The following is a 23,008-nucleotide window of genomic DNA, read 5'->3' as shown; positions in this document are numbered from 1 at the left end:
ATAACAGCATAGAGGGAGGGATATTTGTGTGCTGCTGTTAGGACTAAGGGAAAACAAATTTACGTCAAAATTGACGCTTCCCTTTCGTCCTAACCAGCAGCACAAGTGGGGAAGTAGCAAGGAACCTCGCACAAATTTTGGGAGGGCTAAAGGACTACTACTAAGTAGCTGGATTATCCACAGGAGTTAGAGAGCTGACCTATGGACGAGCAGCATTTAACACGGACCGTCCAAAGGCTGTTCCCTGTAACCGCCTATTCTCCAGGCGGTAATGGGAAATAAAGGTGTTTTGCGTGCTCCACGAGGCAGCCGCACAAATTTGCTCTAAAGGGATTAGTTTCCTTTCCGCATATGACGTAGAAACTGCCCTTGTAGAATGGGCAGATAAGAAGGATGGCGGTGGTAAGTCTTGGGACGTAAACGCCAGCTTAATAGCCTCCTTAATCCATCTGCTCAAGGTGGGTTTGGAAACCTTGAGCCCTCTGTTGTTCCCCGAATAAGAGATCAGCAGATTTTCTGATCTCCTGAACTCTTCCGTTCTATTTAAATAAATTCTAAGGACTCTTGAGATGTCCAAGGAAAGTAATCTCTCCTCCTCAGGAGTGTTAGAGGTAGGAGAAAACACCGGCAGTGTTATTGTCTGGTTGGTGTTCACAAACGAAGGCACCTTTGGTAGAAAGGTAGGCAGAAATCTTAACAGGACCTTGTCCTGCAGAAAACTTAAGTATGGTTCCGCTGCCCCCAGAGCCTGGAGCTCCCCAACCCTCTTGGCTGAGGTTATGGCCAAGAGAAAGGTAACTTTGAGGGAAAGGTATTTTAAGTCTACCTGTTCCAAAGGCTCGAAGGGGGGGGAACACAACCCCCTTAGGACCACTGGCAGCTCCCACTCAGGGATTGGTCTCTGGATGCTGGGCCTAAGCCTCTGAGCACCTTTAAGGAACCTCTTAATTAGGGGGTCCTGAGAAATTGGCTTACCAAGGCATGCTGACAAGGCAGCAACGTGAGCTCTCAATGTAGATGGGCTTAGACCCTTGTCTAGACCATCTTGCAGGAATTGAAGAATCTCAGAGAGAGGAGGATCTGAGGAAACTACCTCTCTATCCGTGCACCATCGTATAAATATCTTGAATATGCGGGAATATTTCTGATTCGTAGAATCCGCTCTGGAGTGAGAGATTGTTCTCAGGACCTCCACCGAAAGCCCTCTAGCTTCTAGAAGGGACCGGTCAGTCTCCAGGCTGTCAGACTGAGTCTCCTCAGATCTAGACAGGGACCTGTGTCCTGATACACAAGGTCCTGTATTAGGGGAAGTCTCCAATAATTGCCCTGACTCATCTGCATGAGCTGGGTGAACCAAGACCTCTTCGGCCAGAATGGGATGATGGCTATCACTGAGGTCTGGTCTTGCTTGATCTTCATCAATACCCTTGGTATCATGGAAATTGGAGGGAATACATAGGCCAGCCTGAACCTCCATGTTATGGACAGAGCATCTATCGCTACCGGATTGTCCTCCTTGTACAAGGAGCAGAATTTGCTTACTTTGGCGTTCAGACGGGTTGCCATCAAATCGATCTCTGGAGTCCCCCAGCGTTGGACTATCCTGGAGAAGATGTTGTCGTTCAGGGACCATTCTCCTGGTACCGGAAGGCCCCGACTTAGACGATCTGCTACTATATTGAGATCCCCTCTGATGTGGACTGCCACTAGATGAGATAGATTGCTCTCTGCCCAAGATAAAAGTAATCCCACCTCCCTCAGGAGGGTCCGGGATCTCGTTCCTCCCTGTCTGTTTAGATAAGCAACCACAGTCGTGTTGTCGGTCCGTACTCTCACGGCTTGACCTTGGATGAGAGGTGAGAAGTGATTGAGGGCTAACCTCACCGCCCTTAGCTCCCTCAGATTGGACGACAGGAGTCTCTCCTGAGGATTCCAGGTATTCTGAACTGTATTGTGTCCCAGATGGGCTCCCCAGCCCAGAAGGGAGGCGTCCGTGGTCAGGATCACCCAAGTAGGTTGGGATAAAGGCATTCCATCCACTAGGTTCTTCCACCACCTGAGGGAGGAACGGACTTCTACAGACAGGGAGTGATTCCGATCTAGGTCTCTGGGTTTGCGATTCCAAACCGCTAAGACTTCCTCTTGTAGTGGCCGAAGATGCCACAAGGCCCAAGGTACTGCCTCTGCAGACGCTGACATGTGGCCTAACATCCTCATGAGAACCCGAATAGACACCCGTCTGGGGGGTAGGAGAAACTCTGCAGCTTTTATTACTTTGTCTCTCCTCTGTGGAGACAGATATAGGGTCATTAGTTGTGAATCTATCACAAACCCCAGAAACCGCCTTGTGGTAGAGGGGACCAACTCTGATTTGTCCCAATTCACGAGCCACCCCAGGTTCTGCAGAGTGTGGAGAGCTTGTTGAAGCTGGGCTTGTAAGATGTCTGCGGACGCGGCTTTTAAAAGCCAGTCGTCTAAATAAGGGACGACTTCTAAGCCGAGGAGCCTTAAGTGGGCGACCACAGGAGCCACAACCTTTGTGAAGGTGTGTGGAGCAGAGGAGATGCCAAAAGGCAACACAGCAAACTGGTAGTGCTTCACTACCTCTTTTATGCAGACAGCAACTCTGAGAAATTTCCTGTGGGCCGGACAGATAGGAACATGAAGGTAAGCGTCCTTCAGATCTATCGTCACCATCACGTCTGCCGGGTTCAGGATGTTTAGGACTGAGCGAATGGTTTCCACCCGGAAACGCTTCTTTCTGATGAACCGATTTAGGTAACGCAGATCGATAATCATGCGCCAGTCTCCTGACGGCTTTGGAACAAGAAAGATGGGAGAATACACTCCCTGACCGAGCTCTCGAGGAGGAACTTCCTCTAGGGCCCCTTTGACAATGTACTGGAGTACAGAATCTTCCAGGATCAGTTGTCTGCAGGGTGTTAGACGTCCTGTAAGGACGAACCTCTCTTGAGGCTGGGAACTGAAATCGATCCTGTAACCGGTGCTGATGACCTGCAGCACCCAAGGATCTGGGATTATTTGCTCCCAAAAATCTCTGAACAAAAATAAACGACCTCCTACTGGAGGATTCAGGCAGGGAGATTCGTGGGGAAGTGTGGGGGGTGGGGATGGGGAGGTGGTGGGCTGCCGAGAGTCATTGATCAGCCCTGCGGTTCCCGCGACCGCGACCTCTACCTCTCCTGTTATTTTCGGAACGTCTCTGGTTCCTCTCTCTTCCCTGGAATCTTCCACCTCTGCCTCTCCCACGTCCTCGAAAGGATTGCTGAGGGAGTGATTTTCCCTTCTTGTCTGCAAGATTCTCCATGAGGAGGTCTAGCTCGGAGCCGAACAACCTGCCAGGCTCGTAAGGGAGGGAGCACAAATTAAATTTTGATATGTTATCCGCCACCCAGGGCTTCAGCCATAAAGGCCGTCTGCTGGCAGCAGACAAAGCCATTGACTTGGCAGCAAGTCTTAGCTGCTGCTGAGACGCATCCGCCATGAAATCTATGCCTAAAAGGAGGGTTTTAAATTGATCCAGGATGTCATCTCTGGCGACTCCCGAATCTATGTCTGCCTGGATCTTCAGCGTACGGGCGCGAATGAAATCAGAGACCTCGGTACCGGCTATGGCCACAGAGGCAGAGGCGGACGCCGCAGTATAGTTACGCCTGAGCGAACATTCTGCGCGTCTATCCAGGGGATCCTTCAGGTTACTCCCGTCATCGGAAGGCACCAAGGTTCTTCTGGAAAGTTTGGCTATTGCCATATCCACTTTAGGTGGTGGGACCCAATCCAGGGAGTCCCCCTCCTGTAGGGGGAACATCAGTTTGAACCTCTTGGTTAGAACTGGTCCTTTCTCAGGATGTTTCCATTCGGTCGCCATTAACTTTTTAAGCGACTCGTCCACTTTGAAGGCCCTTGGCCCCCTAGCGGTGGAGTGTGGAGCTTCCCCATGCTCAACATCCTGGTCCCTTGACCTGATGGAGCGCAGTAATCTCTGTGTCTTCTCCGCCGGAAAGGAAAAGACCGACTCCTCTTCCTCAGAGGAAGAATTCTCGCCAAGCGAGATCACGTCTTCCGACATTGGAACAGGCCCAGGCGAGGCCTGCCTGGGTCTCTTGTTGGAGACCGCCCCCTTGATCTCCGCGACGGAGGTGTCGAGGAACTCTTTCATCCAAGAAAACATCTCTACGACTGTCGGCTCAGGATTGGCTGGCCTAGGGCGGCAGCCTGGACAGCGATGAAATTCGTAGGCATCCGGTAACGGGGTGCCACAACTGGAACAAGCCAGGTGCTTCTGTTTGTGGGCAGCTTTTCCCTGAGAAGGTGACGTCATCACTTTAAGAATTCTGAGCAACCTTGAGCCTTCTGATCAGAGTAGGACACTGGATCAGCCAACTGTCAAGGTCAGCTGCACACAGAAACTGAGTGCAACACTGACCCAGCCAGCAACCTGGCCTTATATAGCAGGAAGGGGAGGGCGGGGGGAGGAGGAAGCAACAGCTCCTCCTCCAGCAATGTCCAGGCACCACACTGCGGGACTAACTTATAAAAATAGAAGTTCCTTGCTGGAACTTAACCACATTCCCTCCTCCCCCTTGCTCTGCAAGCATAATACAGCAATCTGAGCTGTATTCTATAGCGGCGCCGATCTAAGTGTGGACCGGAAGTGACAGTGACGCACTTCCGGTTTCGCGTCCGACACACCGGAGCTGAGACGCGATCCCAGGGCCGGCTGCAGACTACAGAGGAGGTAGGAGGAGGGCGGAAGGAGCGGAGCGGAGAGGGGACAGGGGGAAGGGAGCTCCACAGCTCCGCTTTGTGCGCACTTCCCTGTCTAACTTACCGGCTACTACAGCCAGGATGTCACAACATACTCACGCTCCCAGATAGGCAGGAGACAGCCGTCCTCTGCCTGAACCTGTAAAAGAAAGTTTATAACATAAGGCAACATAAACATGCAGAAATTAGCAAATTTCTCCCCAAACTAGTAAGGGAGAGACTCTGAATAGAGTCATGCCTGTCAGACCAACACACAGGACAAAATAAAAGCAACTAGCCCTGTGTAGGGCGGCCTATATAAGGAGGGGGGAGTTAATTAATTAATTAATTACTTATGATGCAGAATTTTATTCAGCAAAAATTCCGCCTGTCCTGACCAGCTTCACAGGGGCGAATACCCCACTTGTGCTGCTGGTTAGGACGAAAGGGAACATGGCCTGAAAACATGGCCTGAGAACATGGCCTGAGAACATAGTCTGAGAACATGGCCTGAGAACATGGTCTGAGAACATGGCCTGAGAACATGGCCTGAGAACATGGCCTGAAAACATAGCCTGAAAACATAGCCTGAGAACATGGTCTGAGAACATAGCCTGAGAACATAGTCTGAGAACATGGCCTGAGAACATGGTCTGAGAACATGGTCTGAGAACATGGCCTGAGAACATGGCCTGAAAACATAGCCTGAAAACATAGCCTGAGAACATGGTCTGAGAACATAGCCTGAGAACATGGCCTGAGAACATGGCCTGAGAACATGGTCTGAGAACATGGTCTGAGAACATGGCCTGAAAACATAGCCTGAAAACATGGTCTGAGAACATGGTCTGAGAACATGGCCTGAGAACATGGCCTGAGAACATAGCCTGAGAACATGGCCTGAGAACATGGTCTGAGAACATGGCCTGAGAACATAGTCTGAGAACATGGCCTGAGAACATGGCCTGAGAACATAGTCTGAGAACATGGCCTGAGAACATGGTCTGAGAACATAGCTTGGTATTATCTATTACATATTCCTAGTGGTACTTTACTGTAACAAAAAGGTAACAAAAGAAAGATAGATAATAGATAGATAGATATGTAATATATAGATAGATAGATAGATAGATAGATAGATACTGTAGATACAGTAGATTGATAGATAGATAGATAGATAATGGATAGATAATGGATAGATAGATAGATACAGTAGATAGATATCCAAAAAGCAAATAATGAGGCAGCACTCCAATATCAGTGAAGGGTGTTAGACCCGTTTATTTCCCCATTCGCAAGGTTTCAGCCTTTTGTTTTTTGTAGATAAATAATAGATGGATATAGATAATAGATAAATACAGTAGATAGATAATAGATAGATAATAGCAGGGATCTCAACTCTCCCGGAGGTTCAGGGAGTCTCCCGCTATTAGATAACAGCTCCCTGACATCCACATGTGAAACAATATCTCCCGGAAAGGTTTATCTCAGTCAGATAGCAGAGCAGAGAGATAAGAGAAGTGACAGGACAGAGTTTAGATTACAGGTTGAATTAACCCTTTAGTGTCTAATTGGCTTCTCAAGGAGATATATATGTTAACCACCTGCCGTCCGCCCATAGGATATAAACGTCCTATGGGTGGACCTCTATTTCTGAAAGCACGTTTTAAAACGTCTTTTCAGAAACAGCAGCTGCACGCTAATCGTGCAGCTGCTGATCGGGTTGCCCGCTGTCAGTGACAGCAGGGCAACCCAGAGAGGAGGCAGGGACAGTTCCCAGGTGTCCCTGCCTTCCGGATCGCTGCAGACACAGCGAGCGCTGTGTATGCAGAGCAGGAAGCGCTATGCGCTTCCTGTTCCGGCCCGGCGGTCATGCGACCGCCGGGACCGGAGAGTGCAGGAGCTGTGTGAGGTCATTCACAGACCTCGATCAGCCCTGCTCTGAGGCTGTACAGCGCAGAATTATGCTGTACAGCCTCTCTGGGGGGTGCATTTCTTCTGTAACTGGGGCTACCATGTCAGCCCCAGTTACAGGAGAAATCAACAGTGAAAAAAAAAAGAAAAAGTGAAGCAAATGTCCCCCAGAGGTCTTGTATGACCTTATGGGGGATAAAAAGTGTAAAATAAAATAAAAATAAATAAAGGGTTGAAAAATAAAATAAAAAAAAGTTTCACATGTAAAAAAAAAAAAAGTTCCCAAGTAAGGAATAAAAAATAAATTTTAAAAATAGAAAAAATAAAATAAAATAGACATATTTGGTATTGACGTGTCCGTAAAAACCAGCTCTATAGAAATATATCACATGACCTAACCCCTCGGGTGAACACCGTAAAAAAAAAAAAACTGTGTCAAAACAAGCAATTTTTGTCACCTTGCATCACAAAAGGTGCAACACCAAGTGATCAAAAACACGTATGTCCCACAAAATGGTACCAATAAAACCGTCACCTCATCCCGCAAAAAATGAGCCCCTACATAAGAAAATCTCTCAAAAAATAAAAAAACTATAGCTCTTAGAACATGGAGACACTAAAACATCATTTTTTTGGTTTCAAAAATGCCATTATTGTGTTAAAGTGAAACAAATAAAAAAAAGTATACGTATTAGGTATTGCCGTGTCCGTAAAAACCAGCTCTATAAAAATATCACATGAGCTAACCCCTCAGATGAACACCGTAAAAAAAAAAAAAAAACTGTGTCAAAACAAGGAATTTTTGTCACCTTGCATCACAAAAGGTGCAACACCAAGTGATCAAAAATGCGTATGTCCCACAAAATGGTACCAATAAAACCGTCACCTCATCCCGCAAAAATTGAGCCCCTACATAAGAAAATCTCTCAAAAAATAAAAAAACTATAGCTCTCAGAACATGGACACATTAAAACATAATTTTTTTGTTTCAAAAATGCTATTATTGTGTAAAACTTTAATAAATGAGAAAAAGTATACATATTAGGTATCGCCACGTCCGTAACAATCTGCTCTATAAAAATGTCACTTGACTGAACCCCTCAGGTGAACGCTGTAAAAATAAATAAATAGAAACTGTGCTAAAACAACCAATTTTTTGGTCACCTTGCCCCATAAAGTGTTATAATGAATGATCAAAAAATCATATGTACCCAAAAATAGTACTAATAAAACTGGCACGTTATCCCCTAGTTTCCAAAATGGGGTCACTTCGTGGGAGTTTCTACTGTAAGGGTGCATCAGGGGGCTTCAAATGGGACATGGCATCTAAAAACCATGTGGAGTTCCTTTTCTTCTGCGCCCTGCCGTGTGCCCATACAGCAGTTTATGACCACATGTAGGGTGTTTCTGTAAACCGCAGAATCTGGGTAATAAATATTGAGTTTTGTTTGGCTGTTAACCATCGATGTGTTAAAGAAAAAATTGGATTAAAATGGAAAATCTGCCAAAAAAGTGAAATTGAAGAATTTGATCTCCATTTTCCTTTAATTCTTGTGGAACGCATAAAGGGTTAACAAAGTTTGTAAAATCGGTTTTGAATACCTTGAGGGGTGTAGTTTCTACAATGGGGTCATTTATGGGGGTATCCACTATGTAGGCCCCACAAAGTGACTTCAGACCTGAACTGGTCATTGTAATGTGGGTTTTGGCAATTTTCTTAAAAATTTGAAGAATTGCTTCTAAACTTCTAAGCCTTCTAACGTCCTAAAAAAATAAAATGACATTTCCAAAATGATGCCAACATAAAGTAGACATATGGTGAATGTTAAGTAATAAATATTTTATGAGGTATCACTTTCTGTTTTAAAAGCAGAGAAATTGAAATTTAGAAAATTGCGAATTTTTCACATTTTTGGGTAAATTTGGGATTTTTTTCATAAATAAAGGTGAAATATTTTGACTCAAATTTATGACTAACATGAAGTACAATGTGTCACGAGAAAACAATCTCTGAATGACTTGGATAAGTAAGGGCGTTCCAAAGTTATTACCACATAAAGTGAGATATGTCAGTTTTGCAAAATTAGGCCTGGTCAGGAAGGGGGCAAAGGGCCCAGATGGCAAGTGGTTAAAGGCATCCCTTCTCTCATTCAGTAGCTATAGAACTATTGAGAGAGATGTATTTTTTTTAAAATACATTTACACATTTAACCCTCCATTTTAATTATATAATTTACCCCAGTGTTAAATTCACCCCCCCTGGATGCTTTAATCATATACATAAATATGATAATTTGGGGCAGGGTGAGGAGCCCGGTCCTCCACACCATAGAGCAAAGTGTGCAGATACTGCATATGTTTGGAAAATGGAATAAAAAGTTCGTGAAAAAAAAAAGAAGAAAACCTCCCTGAAATGAGTTTTTGCAGGTTGGGATGTCTGTAATAGATAGATAATAGCTGGAAGGTAGATTCATATTTTTATATAAGTAAAATAAATGAGATATGATGGATATAGGTAGATGCTGAAATACAGATAACCGCAGTCAGTTACATGACTTTCTCTCTGGGGACCTGACACGGTGACACTGCCCCGGTGGCCGCACTGACACTCCCCAGGTCCCTGTGACGCTACATGTCGCGGGCTCTCCCAGCACCCGGAGCGGTCACCTCCGCCTCTGCTCTCCTGACACTGATAATACGGCGGCCGTTGGCAGTTTCGGGTAACCATGGCACCGGGGCCCGCTCCTTCACCCGCCGATTGGCAGCTGTTATCAGACTGGCGCTAGAGCCGCCGGAGGCTGTTTACACAGACAACACTGGATGCAGGGAAATAGGGAATCCCTGGCTGTGACGTCACTGGGTTCCACCAATCGGATGAAAGAAGCTGCGGTTCCCGCTGCAGCAGCCGCCCCCAGCTCTCCATCCATCTCATGGCACCTCCAGACCAGAGGGATTCCCTGGCGTGACGTCACGAAAACAGAACCTTTCCCAGTCTCCGGTCTCCGAACTCGTCCACCAATCAGAGCGCGGCGCAGGTGATTCCCGCTCCGTCCGCCGCCCGGTCTGCACCTTTATAAAGAAGAATCGTCCCCTTGGGAGCATCAGAAGATCCAGAGAAGGGAGAAGCAGCACATGAAGAAGAAGACATGGAGTGGAAGCTGGAGAGACTGACCTCCTCAAGGGTCAAGACAGATGAGCACGTGATGTGGGTAAGAGTCCTGGACTCTTCTTCCAGTCTTCTGTATGTGCTGTGGGGGAGGAGGCACTGATGAGCTCTGTCTTTTCAGGAAAGTGTTATGAAGACTCTGGGAAGAGACTTCAGATGGAGAGGGAGACCGAGTCTACAGAAAAGAGCCAAGGTGAGTGCAGGGGTCCCCTGTGAGGAGGAGGGGGCCGGCGGCTTGTCCCATTGTCTGGGGATTGGCACATCATTCCAGTTTCTTACATAAAGCGGTAACTGTATTTATCCTGCCCTGATCCTGAGTTCCACCTTAGAGCTGCATTAACCATTCTGCAGGCTTCAGAGCTGAACTCTCTCAGCATCTTTTACCTTCTTAAAGGGGCATTCCTATCTTGGGCATTGGGGCATACACCTAGGAGGTGGGACCCTCACCTATCAGACTTTGGGGTCTTATGCTAGCGATATGTCCCCAATGTCCAAGATAGGAATAACCCTTTATTTGCTTTCAGTCAACATCAGGCATATAACAGTAATCTCCTTGTTTTATTGGAGCTCAGCTAAGTTATCCCCTATCCACAGTGAGGGTCTGGCCCACCAATCTCGAGAACTGGGGTCCCATCCCCCATCCTGATGGAGCGGCAAGCAAAGCATGCACCATCATTCATTCTCTATGGCACTGCTCATCTCTGGCAGTCTCATAGAGAATGAATGGAGTGGCAGGGTGCATGCTTTGCCTGCCGCTCCCCCAGGACACGGGAACGAGTCCCCCATTCTCGGGATTAATGGGGGTCTCAACGGTTGATCCTACACTGATCAGTTAGTTACCCCCTATGTGGATAGGGGGTAACTTAAAAACGTGGCACAACCCGTTTAGCAAATAGCTTGTTAACTGTTTCCAAAGACAACCAGCAGAATTGTGAATAGAGCTCTGGAGGATGCTGCATACAGCGTATGCACAATCTATACATGACGTGTAACCTGGGGGGTGAAGCCCGCAAACAGCTAACCCTGCCATTGCCAGGAGGGAGAAAAGCTGATTCCAGCATCATCAGGCAATCATCATCCGGATCTGGACCCCCACCTATCATTTCTCAATAGATGAAGTGAAAGCGATAGGTGCAGGCCCCAGAGGTGGAACCTTCCTCTATCAGCCATTTATAGCATATCCTATGGCTATGTCATCAACATGTGATCTTAGAATACACCTTCAAATGGAAGTCCCCTGCTTGCTTTAAGGGCCTTTGTGCAGCTGCCTAGGTCACACATATGATCTATGTGCGGAAAGGAATACTTGAGGCATAGCTCAAGCAGTATACAGTGGTTTTGGAATGATAGGGGATCTCTCGTAGTGAGGAGCAGTGATTTGTGGCGTGGCGGTGAGGCAGTGCATTGCTAGCTGGCTGTTGTCATTTGGGAACACAGCTGCTAGATGCCCTCCACACTGTTCTGTCTGAAAACTTTATTTCAAAGTGTAAGCTCGCCATCTAGTGGAATTTTTTTGGAACTACATCACAGTCATTGTTCAACTTGGCAATCTGGCATCAGCGGTCTATCACTATACCTGTTTCGGGTAGGCAGTGTAATTTTAGCTGGCTGCTTGTTATGATATCAGCAGTCGCTAATACCCTGCCACCAGCAACAGGGAGAACACATCACTTCCAAGAGAATCGTCCGTCGTGTGCATTCATTGTGTGTGGGAGGAAGGCAGTGTAATGTTAGCTGGTCGGCAGTTAATACGCCGGTTAACTTGCATCTGCCCCCCTTCTGCATCCCCTTTCATCCAGAGAACATGATATAATAAAGGATGATTAATTCTTCCTGCAGGTCAGATATATTAGCCACAATTATATATTATCCTGGGATTTATAAGGGATTCGGAGAGAGAACCGCAATCTAGATATTCAGAAGTGGTGCTGTTTCTCATGTACACACTGTACTATTAGTAAATGCAACGTTTCTTGAAAGCTCAGTGCCACCTTAAGAAATGTCCCCCTGTATGTTTATCAGGGGATAACTTCGGCAACTTCACAGCTCAGGCTGTGTTCACACTTCAGTTATTTGATCAGTTATTGTGAACCAAAACACAGAACCGGTGCAGAACTTTCCTTTCTGTAGAGGCTTCACTGCTGGTTTTGGCTCATAAAAACTGATGGAAATAACTGATCAAATAACTGAAGTGTGAACTCAGCCTTAGGCCTCATGCACACAACCGTTTTTCGGGCCCGCATCCCGGCCGCAGTTTTCGCGGCTCGGGTGCGGACCCATTCACTTCAATGGGGCCGCAAAAGATGCGGACAGCGCTCCGCGTGCTATCCGCATCCGTTGCACCGTTCCGTAGCCCCGCAAAAAAATATATAGCATGTCCTATTCTTGTCCGTTTTGCGGACAAGAATAGGCATGTCTACAATGGGCCGCCCGTTCCGTTCATTGCGGAAGGCACACGGGTGGCTTCAGTTTTTTTGCGGATCCGCGGTGTGCGGACCGCAAAAAATGGCACGGTCGTGTGCATGTAGCCTTACAGGTGCGCCAGTGCATCTAAAATAAAAAAAATAGAACAAATAGAACAAATCTGCAAATATTAAAACAACCTTCCGTTTTGTGTATACAGCAACAAAGCAGACATAGGTGTTGTCTTACCCGGCAGCGGTGCTTCCTTCCGTCTGTCCCGTACTTTTTCTAACCAGCCAAATGAATGAATGGTTGTAAGGAGGAAGAAGGGGGCAGATGGCAGGGGCTGTGAGTGCAGGATCGGACCACACCGGCTTTGCTTGTACTCTTTAACACTACATGGTGGTGTGCTGTATTTGCTATTATTGCATTGTATAGTTTGACTTCTTTAGTTTGCGCTTTGTGTGTGTTGTATCGGTGGATGGTCACACATTTCGTGAAAAGCTTCACAGACAACCCAGGAAGCGCAGAATAAAGACAGCACGTGGTATGTGTGGTGATTAGGCAGTGTATTGTTAGTTAGCTGTGGTGTGAATATCAGCTACTACGTACACTACCACATCAGCGCATGTCATTGTCACCGGGTGTTTAGGATAAAGGATAGGCTTAGCTGGCCACCTATGAACATCTAGAGAATAGAAATGGATGTCCTTCAAGGCACCTTCAGTTCAATACAGTTTACTATTCCTACTTTATCTTCCGAGTTTCATCCTGTATTCAGAGCTGCAATCACAATTCTGCCTGTCGTCAGTTTATCTGATCTCCTGTAATAACTTTCTGCAGAATGAGATAACTAGAAGGAGCTCTGTGCAGATACTGAGAGATTTCAGTCCTGAAGCCTGTAGAAAGATAAACTCAGTTCTGGAGTATAATTCAGCATTAGGGCTCGTTCACATGACCGTTGGTGTCCCGTTCCCGTATTGCGCACCGCATTTGCACCGTTCCATTGTCATTCCGCATCATGGATGCGGACCCATTTTTTTCAATGGGTCTGCGAATCCGGAGATGCGGAACGGAAGCACGGAATGGAACACTACGGAGTGCTTTCTGGGGCTCCGTTCCGTGCCTCCGCACCGCAAAAAGATAGAACATGCTCTATCTTTTTGTGGAACGGAGGGATGGTGGACCCATTTAAGTGAATGGGACTGGGATCCCCAGGCGCCTGCCCCACGGAAGGTGCCCGTGCATTGCGGACCGCAGTTTGCAGTCCCCAACGGTCGTGTGAACGAGCCCTAAGGCTACATTCATGCAAATTGCGGATACACAAAACATGGATACCGGCCGCGTGCGTTCTGCATTTTGCGGGACGCACAGGGCCAGCCCTATATAGAAATGCCTTGCGGAGAAGAATAGGGCATGCTCTCTCTATTTTTTTTCCGGGGCCACGGAACAGAATTACAGATGTGGACAGCACATTGTGTGCTGTCCTCATCTTTTGCAGCCCCATTGAAATGAATGGGTCCGCACCCGTTCCGCAACATTGCAGAGCGGATGGACAACCTGGACAACCCCTTTAAATGAGTGTTTATGAGCTGTCAGGAGTTCAGAGATAAGGGCTATACATCAAGCCCTCAGAGAAGCAACCTGATGGTTCAGTGTGAAACTGAAAGCAAGATTCTCTGCACTCTGCAGGACAAAAACAACTTAAAATTTTTAATAAAGACCAATTGAAATTTTATATTTATTTTTTAGCCCAAAGTGAATCAAATCATTAAAAAGAATTGCCCCAGAAGGGGTCCATAGTCTTTAAGTCAGATGCAACATTTTGTGCCAAAATTGCTCCACAATTCAAGTGTCTATCCCTGCACCATCATCCAGCTTGGGCCCCGGGATACATTTGGTGCCCATACTGATGATCTCACACTGAAGCATACAAGGATTTGTTCACACAGGTTCATACTGCATCCATGAGAAATACCTGGCATGCCTAATGGCGTGCCATATTATGATCTCTGATAGAAGCATTGCTTCTTGGTGAGAAAACAATGCTGCAGGGAGGTGCACAGAGTTCCTATGGCTCCATTATACCCAATCATAGGGACCTCTTGTGTCCCTGCACAGGCTCCATACACAGCATTGTCTGGATATATGACGCCCTTATAGATAATGATGGCAGTCGGTCATCAGAATAATTGATATTTTGGTGTAGCAACGGAAAACACATTTTTTAAGATTTTCCAAATTCTTTAGGCTGTAAGTGTTTCCAGATGTATGATAGAGTATACACATGACGCTTTCTGGTAGACATGGCTTACTGTATGTTTCTTTTCATTTACACGAGTGCTGCCATGTTACATCTCTTCGTCAAATGAAGATTTCCAAATAATTCTGTATTGCTCAGCAAGGAAAACCCAATAATTTTTTTTTTTTTACTAAATATTTAACAAATCTATATTTTAAAAAGTTCTGTAGATTTGTTACAGGGAGGCTGTCAGATGTTTTGACCATGCTAAACTGCTGACAGTGCTAGGTGAGAGTTGGAGAGGGAAGTACAAACATATCTTTAGTGGAGCTTTTATTATCAGGAGTAGTGTGAATACGAAGGTTTATTCTGCCAGATTCTGCCTCAGCAAGTGTCCAGGAGGCGGAGCTTCACTGTGAAGTGCTCTGTGTATTGAGCTGCTTCACACCCTCTGCTCTTAGAGACAGATGTAGAGGTCTCCTAGCTGGATGCTACAGCTGACACTCAGATCAGAGAGGAGGGGGTGTGAAGCAGCTTGAAGGGGTTATCCCATGACTAATGCACAAAATGAAAATCAGACATCATATAGCACATGACAACCTCTGTCTAACAAAGCTATAACCAGCCCTGTACCTCACATGGATCCAGAGTGGGGCTTAAAAGTGGCAAGCGTTGGCGTCAAACCTCTAACAGTCTCAATTGTTTCGCGAATGGTGAAAAATTTTTATAATTTTTTTCCCCTCCCAACTGACTGTAAAACCCTGGGGTGCTCCTAGGGTCACGGCGCAGTGTGGTAAATATACTCCACACTGAACACAGATGGGAGGGGAAAAGGTATTAGGCCGGGAACCTAGGGAAAGGGAAAAGGTCACACCTAGTGAGTCCCTACGCCAAGCCCTGACTGCTATCAGTCCTTGTCATTTTGGGTCATGACCAACTACATATTGACAAAATATCATAATTACTCTATTTTTACTCTCAGAACTGTTTCTTTTCAGGCAAAGTCAATGCATAATGCAGTCGTCACTGTGCATTTTTATCCCCTCTCCCACTCGGAAAGTGGTATATCCCATTTCTACATAAGTACTCTATGGATGAGGTTTATTAAAACTGGTGTAAAGAAAAACCTTTCCGCCTTTCATTTTTCACAGCTCCTTTGGGAAATGAAAGGTGGAATCTAATTGGTTGCTATGGGCAACTAAGCCAGTTTTCCTTTACACTAGTTTTGATAAATCCACCCTCCCATGTATTTGTGGACTAGGTGTCAAAAATATAAAAATTAATTCATCAAAAGGTTCCAAAATATAAAAACCATTGGGAAAAAAAATTATAAAAATATCTAAAATTAAGAAGACCCATCTTGCGGTAAACAGTCCGGCTTAAGGTTTGTTGTAACTTCAAAGATCTTCCTTTTTCTTCCTAATGATTTCTGTGATGATGGAGGCCACGTCATTTCTTAAATTTTCCACAGGATCCTCTGGTTTCAAGATTTTTATGACTTGACCTTGAGGGTTAACTAGATATTTCCAAAAGTTCCATCTCGGCTCTTTCTTAGTGGAATCTAAATGGAAAAACATGTAATGGGTTATTCATGTTTAAAATTAAAGGGGTTGTCCTACAAAAATATTCTACAGTTTTCAAACCACCTCCTGGATCTGAATAGTTTTGTAATTGCATGTAGATACAAATTTTGTATAGCCACTGAGTTATTCAATAAAATGTATCTGTATAGCGCCACCTGCTGTTTGTTGTTTTTCTTATTTATTTGTCCTGCTCAATGTGATGGCCGCACATGCTCAGTTTTATCCTCCAACTGCCTCCTGAGGTATGATAAGGAGAGAGCTGCAGCAGAGAAGACACGCCTCCTGAGCTGCAACAGAAAAGACACGCCCCCTGAGCTGCAGCAGAAAGGACACTCCCCTTGAGCTGTCAGCTTCATATAAATCTAGCAGAGCAATGAATAGGGAGATCTCTGGATCAAAGTGAGGTACAGGGTTGATTCTAGCTTTGTTAGAAAGAAATTGCCATTTTTACAATAATCATGGGATAATCATTTTAAAGGGGATGTCCTGCAGGGAACAAAAACCCTAGAAAAGTAACAGAATAGGTTAAAAAAATAAAAAAGCATTATCACCTGTCATTGCTGGCATCTGTGGTGATCCCCCTTATCCAGCGATTGGCTCAGCAGGGGTTTCCTGCGTATTTATAGTCACTAGTAGGGGACGCAATAGATGTTGGAGCAGCAGCAGCGGGTGATCGGTGAGGTGAATATTATTTTTTAACCCATTCTGCCCCTTTTTTAAGAATGAAAATCAGACATCATATAATACCTGACTATCTCCTTCTAACAAAGCTAGAACCAGCCCTGTACCTCACATGGATCCAGAGATGTCCCCGTTCATTGCTTCAATTGCTCTGCTTGATTGATTTCAGATTGGTAGCTCAGGAGGAGTGTGATGTTATTGAGGTGGACAGAGAAATAAAGAAAATAGCAAACAACAGGTGGCGCTATACAGATACATTTTTATTGAATAACTTGATGGCTATACTAAATTTTTAATTAAATACAATTATACAAATATTCATATACAGGTGCCGGTTTGAAAAAAAAATGTAGAATATTTTTTCCTTGTACAAGCCCTTTAAAGCAAAATTTAGTAGTAAAATACACTGCCTGTCCCAAAAAAAAAATCGCCATCTGGATTTAACTAAGCAAATAGTTATGAGCCTCCTATTGGATAATTACTGCATGGGCGATTATCTTCCAGCTGGCAACAAGTTATTTAACCCCAACTGGTGCAATGAGTTTCTTCTTATTTCTTAAACAACCATGTCGAAAGACACATCTCGTGGTCGTGGAAAAGATGTTAGTCTGTTTGAGAAGGGTCAAATCATTGGCATCAAGCAGAGAAAACATCTAAGGAGATTGCAGAAACTACTAAAATTGGGTTAAAAACTGTACAACGCATTATTAAAAACTGGAAGGATAGTGGAGACCCATCGTTTTCGAGGAAGAAATGTGGCGGGAAAAAAATCCTGAATGATCGTGATCGGCGATCACTTCAACGTTTGGTGAAATCAAATCGAAGAAAAACAACAGTAGAACTCAGGGCTATGTTTAATAGTGAAAGTAAGAGCATTTCTACACGCACAATGCAAAGGGAATTCAAGGGATTGGGACTGAACAGCTGTGTAGGCGTAAGAAAACCACTAATCAGTGAGGCAAATAGAAAAAAAGGCTTCAACTTACTAGGGAGCATAAAGATTGGACTCTGGAGCAATGGAAGAAGGTGATGTGGTCTGATGAGTCCAGATTTACCCTGTTCTAGAGTGATGGGCGCATCAGGGTAAGAAGAGAGGCAGATGAAGTCATGCACCCATCATGCCTAGTGCCTACTGTACAAGCCTGTGGGGGCAGTGCTATGATCTGGGGTTGCTGCAGTTGGTCAGGTCTAGGTTCAGCAACAGTATGTCCTCCAAGAATGAGGTCAGCGACTACCTGAACATACTGAATGACCAGGTTACTCCATCAATGGATTTGTTCTTCCCAGATGGCACGGGCATATTCCAAGATGACAATGCCAGGATTCATTGGGCTCAAATTGTGAAAGGGTGGTTCAGGGAGCATGAGACATCATTGTCACACATGGATTGGCCACCACAGAGTCCAGACTTTATCCCCATTGAGAATCTTTTTTTTTTTTTTTGGGGCGACTTTTTTTTGGGGACAGGCAGTGTATTACTACCACTGCAGATCCCACACCAGCTTCATGCCAACTTGTGCAGATAAGCAAAAGGATATACTGTGTACTAGTTTGATGGTCTGTTTAGTTTACCTGTCAGGCTGTCACCTTTATAGACGACACTATATCAGGTAGTGGCATACAGATGTAGCAAACGTTGCATTGCAATACCGGATCCGTCTCTCCGGTGTCATCCGGAAAAACGGATCCGGTATTATTATCTTTTGCATTTTTAAAGGTCTGCGCATGCGCAGACCAAAAAGCCGAATCCATTTTGCCGGAGCACTTAATGCCGGATCCGGCACTAATACACTTCAATGTAAATGAATGCCGGATCCAGCATTCCGGCAAGTGTTCAGTATTTTTGGCCGGAGATAAAACTGCAGCATGCTGCGGTATTTTCTCAGTCCAAAAAACGTAAAAGGGACTGAACTGATGCATCCTGAACGGATTGCTCTCCATTCAGAATGCATTAGGATAAAACTGATAATTTTTTCCCCTGTATTTAGTCCCTAGGACGGAACTCAATACCGGAAAATAGTGTGAAAGTACCCTTAAACACTCTGTATTGACACTTAAAAGGGTTATCTCATGAGTAATGTAAAAAATGAAAATCAGACATCATATAGGACATGACAATCTCTTTCTAACAAAGCTAGAACCAGCCCTGTACCTCACATGGACCCGGAGACCTCACTATCCAAGGCTCCAATTGCTCTGCTAGATTTATTTCAAGCTGGCAGCTAAGGGGGGCGTTCTCTTTCTCAGGGGGCGTGTCCTGTCCGCTGCAGCTGGTGGCAGTTGAAGGATGGAATTGAGCATATGCTTCCATCTCAGTGAGTTGGACAAAGAATTCAGAAAAAGAGCAAACAGCAGGTGGCGCTATACAGATAGATTTCAGTGAAAAACTCAGTGGCTATACAAAATGTTTTAATTACATGCAATTCAAAAAAGATTCAGGTGCTGGTTTAAAAAAATGCTGAATATTTTTTGTGGGACAACCCTTTTTAACAAAAATCTATCTACAGTTCTCTGCGTATTTGGTCACACCTATACCCACAATAGGCTCAGGGTATGGTACTGCAAACTGATCCCCATGGGGGAGGGGGGGCAAACCTCATTCTGAAATTTAGAGCATGCAGCTTGCTTTTCTCCTTCCTCAAAGGGGATATCCCATGAATAATGTAAAAAATGAAAATCTGACACTATTTAGTACATGGCAGTACCTTTCTAACAAAACTAGAACCTGCCCTGTACCTCACATGGATCCAGAGATCTCCACATTCATTGGTCTTCATGGGCCCTCAGTGTCTGAATGGTCAGTGCACCCCTCTTATAGAGAAGTAGCCAGGATCGGGCTGCACCACAGGGGTACAGGTGAATCCCCCGGTGGGCCCCTAGTCTCCCACCCCCTGCACCAGTGGCACATAACACAGTAGACTTACTGCACTACATACATATATACAATGTACAGGCCCTCAACCAGCCGATGGTCATATAAAAAACTTGATAGATTATTAAAGAAACTCCCCAGTTCATTATTATAGACACGATCAGAGCTGAGATGACTTCTAGGTATGGAGGAAAGCTGCCAATGTCCTCTTCTCCCCAGGACCTACCTTCTCAAAGTATTCAATCCTCTGGTAGCATCTTGCTGCTGTGTGAGCAGGTAATATTTGAAAGTATCTGTGCGGTGGACCCCCAAAATAAATTTTACTGGTGGGCCCTAGGCACCCCAGTCCGACACTGGAAGTAGGGAATTGTATCATGCCGTGGTAGGGGGCATTGGTGATGATTTTAATTTTGCTATGGTGCCCCCCCTCCCACAGTGTAGACCCCAACAGGAGCAGTGGTTAGCATGAGAACGGTTGTTCTTCCAGTTTCACATGGGCGATAATAATGACGACTGTCACACATCAGTAATCGACAGGACCAAGTGGTAAAAAACAATAGTGAGACATATAGTCCCGCATTGTCCACCCAGCCATCTGCGGCCAGCCTCTTATCTCCAGGTTATCAGATCCAGGAACATTGTAGATAGACTTATAGAATAGTCTCCTAGGGCCATTCATTCACAGGAGATCACTGTCTGAGCAGCACTCGGCTATCTCCGGGAGTCCCACAGGGAAGAATGGAGATGCTGAGCAGTGATGGCCAGTTCGCAGTGTTCACCAGCGAACACATGCGGGCTGCCATCTTGACTCACCCGTCCTGCGATACACAGGTAAGCCCTTACCTGTGCCTGTGCCGGGAGCCAGTCTGAAATCAAATGTGGTCACCGGGAGCAGGCAGTTCCGAGAACAGCCCGATGAAGGCCCCCGGCGGCTGTTCTCGGAACTGCCTGCTCCCGGTGACCGCATTTGATTTCAGACCGGCTCCCGACACAGGCACAGGTAAGGGTTTACCTGTGCATCGCCGGACGGGTGAATCAAGATGGCAGCCCGCATGTGTTCGCTGGTGAACACTGCGAACTGGCCATCACTGGTGCTGAGTGCACGTGTGACGGTCGCTCCATCCAAATGCGGAAACAATGGGCCCTCGTGATCAGCAGGGACCCCCGCAGTTGGATCCCTGCTGATTAGACACTTAGAAAGGTCATTTATCAACCTATATACGCCACTTTTTGGTGTATATTAGGCGCAGATTTTGTCGCAAAGGTGTTTTGCAGCAAAATCTGTGATTTTTTCCCCCCCCTTTTAGGCCAGGGCGTGGGGCAGGCATGTAAAAGGGTGGGCCCGTCTCATTTAACATTTTCTACGCCAGTTTTTGCCGCACTTCTGAACCTAGCCTAAGAAAGAATATGGTGCCACAGAATCATACGCATTGCTTGTGGGTCCATAATAGGGCCCTTTAGGAACTCCATATTCTACTCTACATGGTTTGTTTGTAGACGTTGGGGGGGATGTATTAAGATTTAGTATGCCAATCTTAATAGCAAACCCTGCTGGTGTGTGATGTGCCAGAATTATTATAAAGTATAGGTAATATTTCCGGTGCATCGACGGGAGGTCCTTGTCCCGGCTAGGGAGCTGGCTTAAATTTCTGATCCAATGTGCACCAGTTTTCTGGCGTTGTTAAATGAGTTCTCGCCTACCCCCGTCCGCAAAATTATTGGCACAAAATGGCACTTGTGTCAAAAATTGCAACTTTCGTAATATGTTACATGTTTGTATTAGTTAAAAAAATAATAATTCTAAATGAATGGAAAGAAAAAAAAAAAAAAACATTTTGAACCCTGACCTGTCACAGGCATAAAAAAAAACAATACACTTACCTACAAGGAACCGGAACGCGGGCTCTGCCTCTAAGCCCAAAATCTTAATTTTGTTGAATATCGGGAACGTCACTCCGTAGTTTCCTTTAGCGAAGGCTTCTATTTCCCGGTTTGAATTTGGCTCGGATTCCCCAAATTGATTGCAGGGGAAAGCGAGGACGTTGAAGTGAAACGGGCCATACTCCCTCTGTAGTTCCTGCAGCCCTTTGTAGTTTGCATCCGTGTGCTGACAGGCGCTCGCCACGTTTACAACCAGAGACGCCTGCGGGACAAAAAAAAAGAGCAAAAAGTCACTGAGAAGACTACAACTGTAGACAACTCCGACCTCAGTGCCATGTCAGCGGTGAACTGCTGCATCCAAATACCCCCCAGTTTTAGCTTCTCACTGGTCCACAACCTTTTTTTGGGGGGTCAACTGCAATGGACTTAGATTTAAAAGATGCCATCCTATAGATTTCAACCCAGAAATCTTCAGTCTGCGCTGTACTGATTCATAACATGCCTTCCATAGCAAAAATGACAGTTGACTACTCTATAGATTTTGCAGAACTACAACCCCCAACCGGACTGGGGAGACATACAGACAGCATTCTATATTTGGCAGAAGCGTAATATCATGACCAAGTCTATACAGATATGTCCTATGTACAGGAGCTGCTACTTACTTTGCCCCTGTATTTGCTCAGCGATACCGTCCTCCCCTTGATATCCTTCACTTCGTAAGAGTAGAAGTCCTTCCCTCTGGGTCGGAAGAGCTTTAACTGTAAAATAAATAGAGCGGCCGTGCATAAGACCATGGAGAAGAAAACGAGAAAGACTTTAGCCTTTGGGGAAGAGAATTTTAGAGGGTAAGGAGGAGGCAGAGTCTCCATGTTGGAGATTTTGCAGGGAAGTTTCAGCAAGTCCCTGGAATGTAGCTCGGGGAGGAGCGCAGTCTGTAACTGGAAACCAGATGTTTTCTCGGCCCACTGCAAGATACAGAGGAGGGTCTGAAGCTGGGAGGCGCGTGTCAGTAAGGCCTCCTGCACACGGCCGTATGGCTTTTTCAGTGTTTTCCGTTCCGTTTTTCCGTATGGCCTATACAGTATACAGTAATTACATAGATAAAATTGGGCTGGGCATAACATTTTCAATAGATGGTTCCGCAAAAAAACGGAACGGAAACGGAAGACATACGGATGCATTTCCGTATGTGTTTTGTTTTTTTGCGGACCCCTTGACTTCCCTTGACTTGAATGGAGCCACGGAACGTGATTTGCCGGCAATAATAGGACATGTTCTATCTTTAAACGGAACGGAAATACGGAAACGGAATGCATACGTACATTCCGTTTTTTTTGCGCAACCATTGAAATGAATGGACCGTATACGGAACACAAAAAACGGCCAGTAAACGGGGGGAAAAACGGTCGTGTGCAGGAGGCCTAAGTCGCTTGTAAAGCACCCTGATTTTTGTAGTGGTGCTATTGCAGTGCATCTTTTGATCAGTAGGGGAGGCT

At 45.5% G+C, this 23,008-nt stretch overlaps 2 protein-coding genes across 3 annotated transcripts in view; one reads left to right on the top strand and one right to left on the bottom strand.

Annotated features, from left to right (window-relative positions):
• The first annotated feature begins 9,814 nt into the window (after positions 1 to 9,814).
• CDC20B (cell division cycle 20B) overlaps positions 9,815 to 23,008 on the top strand; it is a 38,568-nt gene continuing 25,374 nt past the window's right edge. Inside the window, exons 1-2 of the mRNA XM_040419619.1 lie at positions 9,815 to 9,890; positions 9,969 to 10,040. Coding sequence (XP_040275553.1) covers positions 9,828 to 9,890; positions 9,969 to 10,040 — 135 coding nt within the window. The 5' untranslated portion in view covers positions 9,815 to 9,827. The remainder of the gene's footprint in view (positions 9,891 to 9,968; positions 10,041 to 23,008) is intronic.
• On the bottom strand, positions 15,448 to 22,442 carry GPX8 (glutathione peroxidase 8 (putative)). 2 transcript variants are annotated; one of them, XM_040421249.1, is made up of 3 exons: positions 22,175 to 22,442; positions 21,510 to 21,771; positions 15,448 to 16,053 (listed from the first exon to the last, which is right to left on the bottom strand). In XM_040421249.1, the coding sequence occupies exons 1-3, from the start codon at positions 22,379 to 22,381 to the stop codon at positions 15,890 to 15,892; spliced, it is 633 nt and encodes a 210-aa protein (XP_040277183.1). In that variant the 5' UTR covers positions 22,382 to 22,442; the 3' UTR covers positions 15,448 to 15,889. The 2 variants fall into 2 exon arrangements, with proteins under 2 accessions (XP_040277183.1, XP_040277184.1); XM_040421250.1 differs by lacking the exon at positions 21,510 to 21,771.

This window comes from Bufo bufo, chromosome 2 (assembly GCF_905171765.1).
Source record: "Bufo bufo chromosome 2, aBufBuf1.1, whole genome shotgun sequence".
In the NCBI taxonomy this organism is placed as follows: Eukaryota; Metazoa; Chordata; class Amphibia; order Anura; family Bufonidae; genus Bufo; species Bufo bufo.
The sequence above is the reverse complement of the archived record's forward strand: the minus strand, read 5'-3'. Positions and strand labels throughout refer to the sequence as shown.

Excerpts from the sequence above, each read along its gene's own strand:
- GPX8 (XM_040421249.1), bottom strand. The coding sequence starts at position 22,381 with ATGGAGACTCTGCCTCCTCCTTACCCTCTAAAATTCTCTTCCCCAAAG. Across the intron at positions 21,772-22,174 it reads TGAGCAAATACAGGGGCAAA|GCGTCTCTGGTTGTAAACGT; the intron begins GTAAGTAGCAGC and ends TTTGTCCCGCAG. Across the intron at positions 16,054-21,509 it reads CGCGTTCCGGTTCCTTGTAG|ATTCCACTAAGAAAGAGCCG; the intron begins GTAAGTGTATTG and ends TTTTCCATTTAG.